Genomic DNA, 13,872 nt, shown 5'->3' on the forward strand with positions numbered 1-13,872 from the left:
ACTGTTTCTGTCTGCATACAAACCCCTCATCCGCAAGACCAAACCTGCAATAAGGACGGTCAAAATATGGCCCGAGGACGCCACCCTACAACTCCAGGACTGCACAGACTGGGACCTGTTTGCGCAACAGGCAACCTGTGGTACAGAGGTAGAGATGGAGGAGTACACATCCACTGTGCTCTCCTACATCAACTGCTGTGTGAAGTCTGTCACAGTGGACAAGAAAATAAAGATGTTTCCAAACCGGAAACCGTGGATGAACAAGGAGGTACAGAATCTGCTAAGGGCACGCAACAATGCCTTTAAATCCAGGGACACTTCTGCCTACAGTGCTGCCAGGTCGAACCTGAACAAAGGTATAAAAAAGGCCAAAGATATCCACAGGCAAAGGGCGGAAGACCACTTCAATACCGCGGACACCACAAGCATGTGGCAGGGTGTCAGGGACATCACTGACTACAAGAGCAGCCCCGCCTGCCCCCACAGTGATATCACACTGGCCAACGAACTAAACACCTTCTTTGCCCGCTTCGAAACTGGCAACACCACCAGGAGTGGAATAACCCCGGCCATGACGGAGGGACAGGTCTTAACACTGAGCACTCAGGAGGTACAGTGCGCTCTGCGTAGGATCAATCCACGCAAGGCTGCAGGCCCGGATGGAGTCCAGGGAAGGATACTAAAGGACTGTGCTGTACAGCTGGCGGAGGTATTCACGAGAATCTTTAACCTGTCTCTATCTCTGGCAATGATCCCCAAGTGCCTGAGGACAGCTACCACAGTGCCGGTGCCGAAAAAGTCTAAAGTCACCAACCTGGTGGCCAAGATTGACTGGCAATTAATTCTAAAAGGGTTGACGGTGGATATGCAATGGAAGACATTTAAAGACTGCATGGATGAACTACAAAAATTGTTCATCCCAGTTTGGCAAAAGAATAAATCAGGGAAGGTGGTGCATCCGTGGATAACAAGGGAAATCAGGGATAGTATCAAAGCGAAGGATGATGCGTACAAATTAGCCAGAAAAAGCAGCATACCGGAGGACTGGGAGAAATTCAGAGACCAGCAGAGGAGGACAAAGGGCTTAATTAGGAAAGGAAAAATAGATTATGAAAGAAAACTGGCAGGGAACATAAAAACTGACTGCAAAAGTTTTTATAGATATGTGAAAAGAAAGAGATTAGTTAAAACAAATGTAGGTCCCTTGCAGTCAGAAACAGGTGAGTTGATCATGGGGAACAAGGATATGGCGGACCAATTGAATAACTACTTTGGTTCCGTCTTCACTAAGGAAGACATAAATAATCTGCCGGAAATAGCAGGGGACCGCGGGTCAAAGGAGTTGGAGGAATTGAGTGAAATCCAGGTTAGCCGGGAAGTGGTGTTGGGTAAATTGAATGGATTAAAGGCCGATAAATCCCCAGGGCCAGATAGGCTGCATCCCAGAGTACTTAAGGAAGTAGCTCCAGAAATAGTGGATGCATTAGTAATAATCTTTCAAAACTCTTTAGATTCTGGAGTAGTTCCTGAGGATTGGCGGGTAGCAAACGTAACCCCACTTTTTAAGAAGGGAGGGAGAGAGAAAACGGGGAATTACAGACCAGTTAGTCTAACATCGGTAGTGGGGAAACTGCTAGAGTCAGTTATTAAAGATGGGATAGCAGCACATTTGGAAAGTGGTGAAATCATTGGACAAAGTCAGCATGGATTTACAAAAGGTAAATCATGTCTGACGAATCTTATAGAATTTTTCGAGGATGTAACTAGTAGCGTGGATAGGGGAGAACCAGTGGATGTGGTGTATCTGGACTTCCAGAAGGCTTTCGACAAGGTCCCACATAAGAGATTAGTTTACAAACTTAAAGCACACGGCATTGAGGGTTCAGTATTGATGTGGATAGAGAACTGGCTGACAAACAGGAAGCAAAGAGTAGGAGTAAACGGGTCCTTTTCACAATGGCAGGCAGTGACTAGTGGGGTACCGCAAGGCTCAGTGCTGGGACCCCAGCTATTTACAATATATATTAATGATCTGGATGAGGGAATTGAAGGCAATATCTCCAAGTTTGCGGATGACACTAAGCTGGGGGGCAGTGTTAGCTGTGAGGAGGATGCTAGGAGACTGCAAGGTGACTTGGATAGGCTGGGTGAGTGGGCAAATGTTTGGCAGATGCAGTATAATGTGGATAAATGTGAGGTTATCCATTTTGGTGGCAAAAACAGGAAAGCAGACTATTATCTAAATGGTGGCCGACTAGGAAAAGGGGAGATGCAGCGAGACCTGGGTGTCATGGTACACCAGTCATTGAAAGTGGGCATGCAGGTGCAGCAGGCAGTGAAGAAAGCGAATGGTATGTTAGCTTTCATAGCAAAAGGATTTGAGTATAGGAGCAGGGAGGTTCTACTGCAGTTGTACAGGGTCTTGGTGAGACCACACCTGGAGTATTGCGTACAGTTTTGGTCTCCAAATCTGAGGAAGGACATTATTGCCATAGAGGGAGTGCAGAGAAGGTTCACCAGACTGATTCCTGGGATGTCAGGACTGTCTTATGAAGAAAGACTGGATAGACTTGGTTTATACTCTCTAGAATTTAGGAGATTGAGAGGGGATCTTATAGAAACTTACAAAATTCTTAAGGGGTTGGACAGGCTAGATGCAGGAAGATTGCTCCCGATGTTGGGGAAGTCCAGGACAAGGGGTCACAGCTTAAGGATAAGGGGGAAATCCTTTAAAACCGAGATGAGAAGAACTTTTTTCACACAGAGAGTGGTGAATCTCTGGAACTCCCTGCCACAGAGGGTAGTCGAGGCCAGTTCATTGGCTATATTTAAGAGGGAGTTAGATGTGGCCCTGGTGGCTAAGGGGATCAGAGGGTATGGAGAGAAGGCAGGTACGGGATACTGAGTTGGATGATCAGCCATGATCATATTGAATGGCGGTGCAGGCTCGAAGGGCCGAATGGCCTACTCCTGCACCTAATTTCTATGTTTCTATGTTTCTAACCTGAACGACTACCGTCCGGTTGCCTTAACTCCAATACTCATGAAGTTCTTTGAAAGGCTGGTCCTATCTCACATCAAATCCAGCATCCCTGCCACACTGGACTCACATCAATTTGTATACAGGGCAAATCGATCCACGGAGGATGCCATCTCTCTGTCTCTTCACACTGTCCTGACTCACCTGGAAAGACAGGGAACGTACGTGCGGATGTTCTTCATAGACTATAGCTCTGCCTTCAACACTGTCATCCCCACCAAGCTCACCACCATACTCCACCAGCTAGGCCTCAACTCGCTGATATGCGACTGGATCCTGAATTTCCTGACGGAGCGACCGCAGTGAGACTCGGCCCGCACCTGTTCTCCACTATCACTCTGAGCACCGGCACACCACAGGGCTGTGTGCTGAGCCCCATGCTCTACTTCAGGAGGACACAAAATGAGTAACACACCCCAATCTCTATCTACGGGGACAGTGTGGAGAGAGTGTCCAGCTTTAAGTTTCTGGGCACACACATTTCGGAGGACCTCACATGGTCCACCAACACCGCTGCGCTGGTCAAGAAGGCACAGCAACGACTGTTCTTCCTCAGAACATTGAAAAAGACTGGTCTGCCCCAACAGCTGCTGACAACGTTCTACCGCTGCACCACAGAGAGCATATTAACGTATGGCATCTCTGTGTGGTATCTCAGCTGCACGGAGGCAGAGAGGAGAGCTCTTCAGCACGTCGTCCACAGAGCGCAGAAGATTACTGGGACACAGCTACCAGCCTTGGAGGGCATCTACCACACACGGTGCCTCAGGAAGGCCATCAGCATCCACAAAGACACCTCACACCCTTGTAATAGTCTGTTCGAACTCCTACCTTCCGGCAGACGTTACAAGGCCTTCTACGCCCGTACCTCCAGACTCAGGAACAGCTTCATCCCCAGAGCTATCGCTGCTCTGAACCGGCCCTGCTGAGTTCCCCCCCCCCCCCCACCCCCATGAACTGTATTCACACACATCGACCCGGCACAGACATATTTGCACTTTAAACTGTTTTACTGTTTTACTGTTCTTTTTTTTTTATAAATCATGTTTCTCGGGTATCTAAATGTTATTAGTTGTTTAAGTTATGCCTATCGGATGGAAGCTGCATACCTTATCTCGTTGCACCTATGTGCAATGACAATAAAATATATTATTATTATTAACTGTGGCCTGACCAGCGGCTGATAGAGCCTCAGCATTACATCCCTGTTTTTGTATTCTAGCTTTCTCGAAATAATGCTAGCATTGCATTCGCCTTCCTTCCTACTGATTAGATTTTCAAATTTACTTTTTGAGAATCCTGCACCAGCACTCCCAAGTCCCTTTGCATCTCCGATTTCTGGATTATCTCCCCATTTAGAAAATAGTCTACACCTTTATTCCTACGACCAAACTGCACGACTCCGCACTTTGCTGCACTGTGTTCCATCTGCCACTTCTCTGCCCACTCTCCCAACCTGTCCATGTTCTTCTGCATTGTCCCTGCTTTCTCTACACTACCTGCCCCTGTAAAACACAAGCAGAAAAAGGCTCCCCTGTAATAGAAACCCGACCTCAGGGTACTCACCTGACGGTCCGGTTCATTCTGTAGCGGGAGCGCCTAATTCCCGCTGCTGCCGCTGTTGCACTGCTGGCGTAATGCCGCGCCTGCGCACTGAGCGGGTTCTTCACGTAGTCACTCACGTGACTCCGAAGTAAAATTTAGTTCAGGTTTGGGGAACGGCCTTGTTGAGGGGAAGTGCCTTGGTGAGGGAAAGTGTGAGTCTTTGGCTCAAGAGTCTACGGGGAGGAGGCTGAATTGGTTGTGTGTTTAATTTAAATATTTAATCTTGTGATGGCTGGAATGTTATTGCAGTGCGTTTGATGCAGGATGTGGGAAGTCAGGGTCACGGCTGGTGTCACTGGCCACTACACCTGTGGGAACTGTGCCCAGATGCAGCTCCTCAAGGACCGAATTAGGGAACTGGAGCAGCAGCTGGATGACCTGCCGTCCATCCTGGACGACAAATGTTTCCTGGACAGGACCTACAGTCAGGTCGTCACTCCAAGAGTGCAGGAGGTGATGGGTAGAGACTGAAAGGAAGGGGATGAAGCGAGTGCAGGAGACCTCGGTGGAAGTGCCTCTTGCGAACAGGTGCACCCTCTTGTGAGCTGTCGGGGCAGACGATGCTTCCCGTCCGAGCGGCGGTCAGGTCTGTGACTCGAATCCTGGCGCTGAGACTCGAGCGGCGAGACCAACGTCGGGCACAGCCATAGTGGTGGGTGACTCCATAGTCAGAGATACGGACTGGAGATTCTGTGGCGACAGGCGAGACTCGAGGATGGTCTGTTGCCTCCCTGGCGTCAGGGTCCAAGACGTCTCAGACCGACTTAAGAACATCCTCGAGAGGGAAGATAAACAGCCGGAAGTAGGTTCGTGGACCTATAAAATGTGGCTCCATCTTAGATCGAAGTTGATCTTCTGGAAGTGAGCTTGGGACTGCATGACCTTTTGGAGTGTTTCTGCTTGCACGAGGCTGAAGGGCTTGGCCAGGCAGAGACAAGGATCGAACCAGCAGTGGTTTAGGTATCATATAGGGGACTTTGCTGTTCAATCTAAAAATAAAGTTTAGTTGTTCCAGTGCTTGACTCAGTGGTTTTTGATTGAACGAGACTGATGGGGTAATCTTGAGAAGAGCGTATTTAGAGGAAAACGTACAAACTCCGTACAGACAAGCCCCACCCGTAGTTGTGAGCCTGGGCCTCTGGCGCTATGAGGCAGTAGTCTGATCACTGAACCACTGTGCACACTCTGTACTGTTCTACGTTCAATGCTCTATGTTCAAGTACAATGAAAATGGTGGTTTAAGATACCACATCATTCTTACAGCGGAATTTGATGACAGCACAAAGAGAGGCATCACAGTTGCTCTTTGTTGGTCCTCTGCACCATATTCTTCTAGAATTGAATTCCATCGGGAGAGTCAAAGGCAATCTGCTGTTCAGAGCTGATACGTCCCTGAATCCCACTCTGTTGATTTCTTTAACGGTCATTGTAAGGGCAACGATATAAAATGTTCAAATTTTTGGGCATATTTCGTCGAAGCAAGACCAGCCACGAATTTTTCCACAACCCAGAAGAAGATGTTGACTACAAATTGAGAGACAAAGTTTATACCAAACAGATTAAGGATTACGGAGAGGCGTTGCAGAATACTCATCTGCCATTGCATAACAGGCTGCAGGCAGCGGTTTCATTGGGCATAATAAGTTATACAGGTTTGTCAACTTACTATCCTTCAGTTTAGTCTCGTTTGAGAGATGCTGCACGGAAACAGGCCCTTCAGCCCAGCTTGCCCATGTTGGCCAACATGCCTGTTCGGTTGGGTACCCGGTCCCACTGACCGGCAAGCCTTCGGGCGGGTTGCTGATCAATGGTTACGGGGAGAAGGCAGGAGAATGGGATTATGCGGGAGAGATAGATCAGCCATGATTGAATGGCCTAATACTGCTCCTTTCACTTGTGAATCTGTAGAGTTGCTGCCTTACAGCGCCAGAGACCCGGGTTCGATCCCGACTACGGGTGCTGCCTGTACGGAGTTTGTACGTTCTCCCCGTGACTTGCGTGGGTTTTCTCCGAGATCCTCGGTTTACTCCCACACTCCAAACACGTACGGGTTTTTTCGGTTACCTTGCTTTGCCTGATGGGAGAGGGGAGAAGAGGAGTGACCAGGGCGAGACTAGTCCTGTTAGATGACGTTGGTGTCTCCTCTCCACTAGGTGGGCCAGAAGCTGCCAACTATGCGCAGGCCTACATCGAGCCTCTCCTGCGTTACCTGAACCAGACCATATACACGGAGAAGGACCAGATCACAGTGCTCCAGAGCTTGGCGGGGATCTGCTACAACAACGCCCCCAACCAGTGCATCATGGTGGACCAGCAGCTCCTGACCACTCTGGTGTCCATGATCAACAGCAGAAACAGCAATGTCACGTCCATCAAGGTCAAGTTCTGGGCCTGCTACCTGCTCCACGTCTTGTGCTGCAACAACATTCCCATAATCCGGCGCCTGAATAAGGCCAAGTATCTGCACTCCAGTCTCATACATTTATCCGAGCTCTCTTGGATTGGTTGGCCAGACAATTATGCCCAAGTGTTGATCTACATTCTAGGGTTTGAGAAGCAAAACCGAGCTTTGTAGCGACTATTCAAAATGTCCATTAAAGTCAGATTATTTTCAAGGAACACAATGTTTTAACGTAAATAAAATCACCGTTTTGTTGGGAACAACTGTGTCTTCTTCCAGTGTAAGGCCATCAGCACACATTTATTGGGACACATCACAGCTTGGTTTGGGAACAGCTCCATCCAGGACCGCAGAGTTGTGGACGCAGCCCAGACCATCGCACAAACCCCAACCTCCCTTCTGTTCATTCCATTTACACCTCACGCTGCCTCGGCAAGGCCAGCAGCATAATCAAGGACAACTCGCACCCTGGACACTCCCCTTTCTTCTCCCCTCTCCCAATGGGCAAAAGTTATAGAAGTGTGAAAATGCACACCTCCAGATTCAGGGACAGTTTCTTCTCAGCTATTACCAGGCAACAGAATCATCCTACCACAATTAGAGAGCAGTGTACAATCTACCTCATTGGTGACCCTCAAACTATCTTTGATCGGACTTAACTGGGTTTATATTGCATTAAACGTTATTCCCTTGTCAATAGACAATAGACAATAGGTGCAGGAATAGGCCATTCGGCCCTTCAAGCCAGCGCCACCATTCAATTTGATCATGGCAGATCATCCACAATCAGTATCCCGTTCCTGCCTTCTCGCCATATCCCCTGACACCACTATCATTAAGAGCTCTCGCTTAAAAGCATCCAGAGAATTGACCGCCACTGCCTTCTGAGGCAGAGAATTCCATAGATTCACAAATCTCTGGGTGAAAAAACGTTTCCACATCTCCGTTCTAAATGGCCTACCCCTAATTCTTAAACTGTGGCCCTTGGATCTGGATTCCCCCAACATTCACCTACAAATGATCTCCAGATATACTGCCTGCCTCACTGAATTACTCTAACATTTTTTGGGACCGCCATTAGCTAGGGTACTATCCTGAGTTTCCAGGGCTGCCAACAATGGGTGAGAGTTGGGAGTGAGAGTTGGGAGTGAGAAATTGCAATAGACAATAGACGATAGGTGCAGGAGTAGGCCATTCGGCCCTTCAAGCCAGCACCGCCATTCAATATGATCATGGCTGATCATTCCCAATCAGTACCCCTTTCCAGCCTTCTCCCCATATCCCCTGACTCCGCCATCTTTAAGTGCCCTATCTAGCTCTCGCTTGAAAGTATCTCTTGAAAGGCCTCCACCGCACTCTGAGGCAGAGAATTCCACAGACTCACAACTCGATGTGAGAAAAAGTGTTTCCTCGACTCCGTCTTAAATTGCTTACCCCCTCTTCTTAAACTGTGGCCCCTGGTTCTGGACTCCCCCAACATCGAGAACATGTTTCCTGCCTCTAGCTTGTCCAAACCCTTAACAATCTTATATGTTTCAATAAGATCCCCTCTCATCCGTCTAAACTCCAGAGTGTACAAGCCCAGCCGTTCCATTCTCTCAGCCTATGACAGTTCCCGCCATCCTGGGAATTAACCTTGTAAACCTACGCTGCACTCCCTCAATATCAAGAATGTCCTTCCTCAAATTAGGGGACCAAAACTGCACACAATACTCCAGGTGTGGTCTCACTAGAGCCCTGTACAACTGCAGAAGGACCTCTTTGCTCCTATACTCGACTCCTCTTGTTACAAAGGCCAACATGCCATTCGCTTTATTCACTGCCTGTTGTACCTGCATGCTTACTTTCATAGACAGATGAACAAGGACTCTCAGATCCCGTTGTACATCCTCTTTTCCCAACTTGACGCCATTTAGATAGTAATCTGCCTTCCTGTTTTTTATACCAAAGTGGATAACCTCACATTTATCCACATTAAACTTCATTTGCCATGCATCTGCCCACTCCCCCAACCTGTCCAAGTCACCCTGCATTCTCATAGCATCCTCCTCACAATTCACACTGCCACCCAGCTTTGTGTCATCTGCAAATTTGCTAATGTTACTTTGAATCCCTTCATCCAAATCATTGATGTATATTGTAAATAGCTGCGGTCCCAGCACCGAGCCTTGCGGTACCCCACTAGTCACTGCCTGCCATTCTGAAAGGGACCCGTTAATCCATACTCTTTGTTTCCTGTCTGCCAACCAATTTTCTATCCATTTCAGCACTCTACCCCCAATACCCTGTGCCCTAATTTTGCCCACTAATCTCCTATGTGGGACCATATCAAATGCTTTCTGAAAGCCCAGGTACACTACATCCACTGGTTCTCCCTTGTCCATTTCCTAGTTAAATCCTCAAAAAAGTCCAGAAGATTAGTCAAGCATGATTTCCCCTTCGTAAATCCACGCTGACTCGGACCGATCCTGTTACTGCTATCCAAATATGCGGCTATCTCATCTTTTATAATTGACTCCAGCATCTTCCCCACCACCGATGTCAGGCTAACTGGTCTATAATTCCCCGTTTTCTCTCTCCCGCCTTTCTTAAAAAGTGGGGTAACATTTGCTACCCTCCAATCCACAGGAACTGATCCTGAGTATATAGAACATTGGAAAATTATCACCAATGCATCCACGATTTCTAGAGCCACTTCCTTAAGTACCCTGGGATGCAGACCTTCAGGCCCTGTGGATCATACTCATCCGAGTCCGGCCGAGAGGATGCGCTGCCCGAGTGCAGCAGAGGTCCGCCCGTGACTTGCTCCGGGAGATGGAGCAAGCTCACTATGGGAGTCTTCGCACTCCCACAACAGCACCTTATCGAGGGCTATAAAACAATGCACCTCCCTCGACAGAGGAGAGCATTGTGGACCAGGGCTGGGCTGGTCCTGAAGAAGGGGACGTGGCTGAAAAAAACGGCAGTGTGCAGGGGGTGCAGAATCATAAGGAGCTACTGGGAAGTGATCACCAAAATTACGGATCAACGAAAAGTACCATTGCAGACCAAGCTGGCGGCCAGCATCGACTACCTGTACTTTCATCCTCTGCAGGAACAGGTAACAAAATTACGGAGAAGTATATGCCTCCTGTGAACTTTACTTCGTTAAAAATGCCTGCAGCAAACAATGCGATCTGGGGGTACAGTGGGACTGGCACAAAAAACCCAGAAGGTCAAACTACAGAAGATTTTAAACTTCTGACAGCGGGCATATCATTGGTTGCTCGCCCAGACGATGGTACAGAGATGACAGCAGGATTGATATTGCTCCGCAATACCCACTATGAAATCAATTGCTTGTGAGAGCACAGTAAACCTGCACTAAACCCCAAATTTGCAAGGTTGTGCGAAACAGCTGCAACACAACCAGGGGGGAAACTTGTTTAAACAAGTAAAAAAGCTCGACGAAGAGTTTAAAGCCATCGGGCTCATAACAGCGTCATCAGCAACGACAGCACCCCTATGCATCCACCAGCAGGTATCAACACCAGGACGCTGGTGAAAGCACGAGGGCCGCGCAGCACCACGAAGGTCCTTTTTAGGCCAAGGCCCAGAGCGACCCTCATGGAAAACGTGCCAACCCCGCACTCCGGCGCCTCTTCCGCAGAAGAGGCAGAAATTGAAGAAAGGGACGTACCACGGGCAACCGGGGAGGTAGGTGGATCTGGTTCCTTCCAGAACACAAAGGTGTACGACCTGTACTAACAAGGGGAATGTTACACTTGTTTTGGGAGACATGGAGGGATCATTGTCGATACCTAAAATTTAACTGGATGGGGCAACTATGGCAGAGTATAGCGTTGCCTAATGGCCTAACTTCAGACCCAAGACTGTTCACCAAGATATTAAAACTGGCCTTGACAATATTTAAAACATAAACATATTGCCATGGCATATCTTGATGATATATCAATTGTGGGGAAAAACCCTGGATCTAGCTAAATCAGCAGTTTTAGCTACCAAACATTGGGTGAAACTCTGGGGTCATCTCCATCCAGATAAATCTAATGGACTTTCAACTATGGACTTTCTGGGATTTACAATTAACGTTATCCATATGTCTGTAACATTGCCAAAGAGTAAAGCAGACTTGGTGGAAGCCTACAACAAAATTAATTATTACTAAATAAACCATCTATTAGACAGGAGACAAGGGTAATTGGAAAACTAGTAGCAGCATTTCCAGCTACTCAGTTTGTGCCTTGCATCATTAAAGCTCAAAAAGGGCAAAAGTGCAAGAGCAAAAACACCTTGCAGGTCACTTTGATCGACCTATGCAGTTACCAGCCAAAGCAATTCGGAGTTATAATGATGAAAGAGAATACTTGGCATAGTTCCAGCCCATCATTATTAGTAATCATCATTACTAAAAACACTGGGTATTTAGAGATGTTGGGTGCGTTTCATGGGCTAAAAACCTACTGCTCACAACGCACCATCTGCATGTCCGCCTACAAATTGATAATACCACAGTGGTGGCATACATTAATCATATGGGTGAAATAAGATCGATATCATGTGTCAATCTGGCCAATATAAATTGGTTATGGTGTGTTAACATACATATTTGGCTATCAGCAAACTTACCTACCAGGTAAGCTCAATACAGTGGCACACACCAGGTCATGAACATTCAATGACAGCACCGAATGGCTGTTGGACCACAAAAAAGTTGTTGATATTACCAAAAGAGGGACACCAGATATCGATCCATTTGCATCTAGACCCAATCACCAGTTACCAACATATGTCGCTTGGGAACCACACTTGGGGCAGCAGCAATGGACGTTACTCGCTGAATGGGGGATAATTGTTTACAATGTTTTTCCCTCCTGTCTCATCAGTCGCATCCTAAGCAAAATACATATGGACTCAGCATCAGGTGTATTGGAAGTACCTGACTGGCCTACACAGCCATGGATCTCTGTGGTCTCGGACATAGTCTCTGAACCATAGTCCACCATGCTAGATCCGGGCTGGCGGACAGGACCATGAGCATGATCACGGCGGCCTATCAAGAATCAACAAGGACTGGTGTAGCGTATAATACAGCTACAATCACCAACGTCCTGGGAATTCCTGTCCAGCCTTCATGTAGATGAAGGACTGAGCTGCAACACTATAATTGCGCAGGAGTGCCCTGTCAGCTTGCTGGTGGCAGGTGCCACGACAACTCTCCATGGGATCTCACCCTCTAGTTACCAAACTTATGAGGATTATTTACAACACTAACCCTCCTAGAGTGAGGTACTCCCATGTCTGGGACGTCAGTGTTGTACTAACATTGCTAGGGGCACCAGCAATGTCCCTGTCCCTGGGGGGGGGGAGGAAACTGACATTTAAAAACAGTATGCTGATAGTACTGGTCTCAGCTCTAAGGGTCCAGTTTCTACATAAACTGAGACTGGGATAAAATTATGGCATCTCCAGAAAAGATAACTTTGCATATTAGAGCTTGTTAAACAAGATAGACCAGGAACATCAGGACAAAATTTGGAATTTCAGGTATACGCATCTGACACCCGACTGTGTGTAATGGCACACCTTCTACTATACCTTAAGACTACTAAACCTTAAGAGGAAGTAAATTGGCACTATGGGCAGCCATAAACAGCCTAATGGCAGGGTATCAGCACAAACCATCTCTAGATGGCTCAGACAGATTTGGGAGCTGCTGGGGTGGATACTGACATCTTAAATCTTTATCCACAAGTGCAACAGCAACATCGGCAGCTAGAGACAAGGAAGTGCCTATGGACCATATCCTCGCAATAGCAGGATGGTCTAGAGAAAGACCTTCCAATTCTTTATAATAAGCCAATAACCAAACCTGCGGTGTTGCAGAATCAAGTTTGAATTCTGTAATATATTTAGCCCTAGGGAGCATTATTTTGTTAAAATAAATTGTTATTGTTTGAATTAGATACATGTCTGAATCCAATAACATACTTCCTCCCTTGAATGACTTCGGCAGTGAGTGAAGCATGGATTGTTCCACGGCTTGAAATCACAGATCTTTAAAATCTTCACGTAGTCACTCATGTGACTCCGAAGTAAAATAGTAAGATTAAACGAGATTACCAGTTTGAAGTTTGATCTTTATTTTATGAGGAGATACGATGAGGGATTACGTCCCTCCGCTCCCGCCCTCTATTATAAAGGTCAACTGGTATATTAGTTCTTCTTATCTTACTATGTTTATTTCAATTACTATTACTGTGATTCCACACCGCTGCTTTGAAGAATGTCGCACACGCGTGCTGGCGGGGTCTTCACGTAATCCCTCATCGTAACTCCTCATAAAATAAAGATCAAACTTCAAACTGGTAAGTTCTCATTTAATCTTACTATTATATTACAGTTAATATGTACCGAGGGCAAAATTTTTTTCCAATGCTCCCCATTCCCAATTACTTTTACATTGAAGTGATTGAAATCCAAGTGAAGTTTAAATGGCATCAGAAAAATTAAACCTCCGGAATGGATGATATTCATTAAGGGCCTGTCCCATTAACGGGACGTTTCAGCGACTGTCTTCGACCTTCAAGCTTGAGGGCACTCGCCTGAAAAACCTCGAGCTGGATCGACCGTCAGTGATGCATCAACAAACACACACACACACACATTGCAAAGGCGGGGGCCAGGGAAAGCAGAGTCTGAAATTCACACCCGCGATGAACAGGAAGGTAAAAGACGGCTGGCACAGTGTACGGTAAGTCCTTTAGAGAGCGCGGAGGGTGGGGGAGAGAAGGGGAGAGATAGGGGAGAAGGGGGGAGAAAGGGG

General features: G+C 47.1%; 1 protein-coding gene across 1 annotated transcript; it reads left to right on the forward strand.

Moving 5' to 3' along the window:
- The first annotated feature begins 6,084 nt into the window (after positions 1-6,084).
- On the forward strand, positions 6,085-7,220 carry armh2 (armadillo like helical domain containing 2). The gene is made up of 2 exons (XM_033039998.1): positions 6,085-6,297; positions 6,799-7,220. Exons 1-2 carry the CDS (start codon positions 6,093-6,095, stop codon positions 7,218-7,220), a joined length of 627 nt encoding a protein of 208 aa, XP_032895889.1. The 5' UTR covers positions 6,085-6,092.
- Positions 7,221-13,872: the final 6,652 nt, after the last annotated feature.

Source organism: Amblyraja radiata, chromosome 2 (genome assembly GCF_010909765.2).
Source record: "Amblyraja radiata isolate CabotCenter1 chromosome 2, sAmbRad1.1.pri, whole genome shotgun sequence".
NCBI lineage: Eukaryota > Metazoa > Chordata > Chondrichthyes > Rajiformes > Rajidae > Amblyraja > Amblyraja radiata.

Bases quoted from the DNA above. Each gene is read 5' to 3' on its own strand.
- armh2 (XM_033039998.1), top strand. From the start codon at position 6,093: ATGTTCAAATTTTTGGGCATATTTCGTCGAAGCAAGACCAGCCACGAA. The intron at 6,298-6,798 runs GTTTGTCAACTT...CCTCTCCACTAG, and splicing joins GGGCATAATAAGTTATACAG to GTGGGCCAGAAGCTGCCAAC.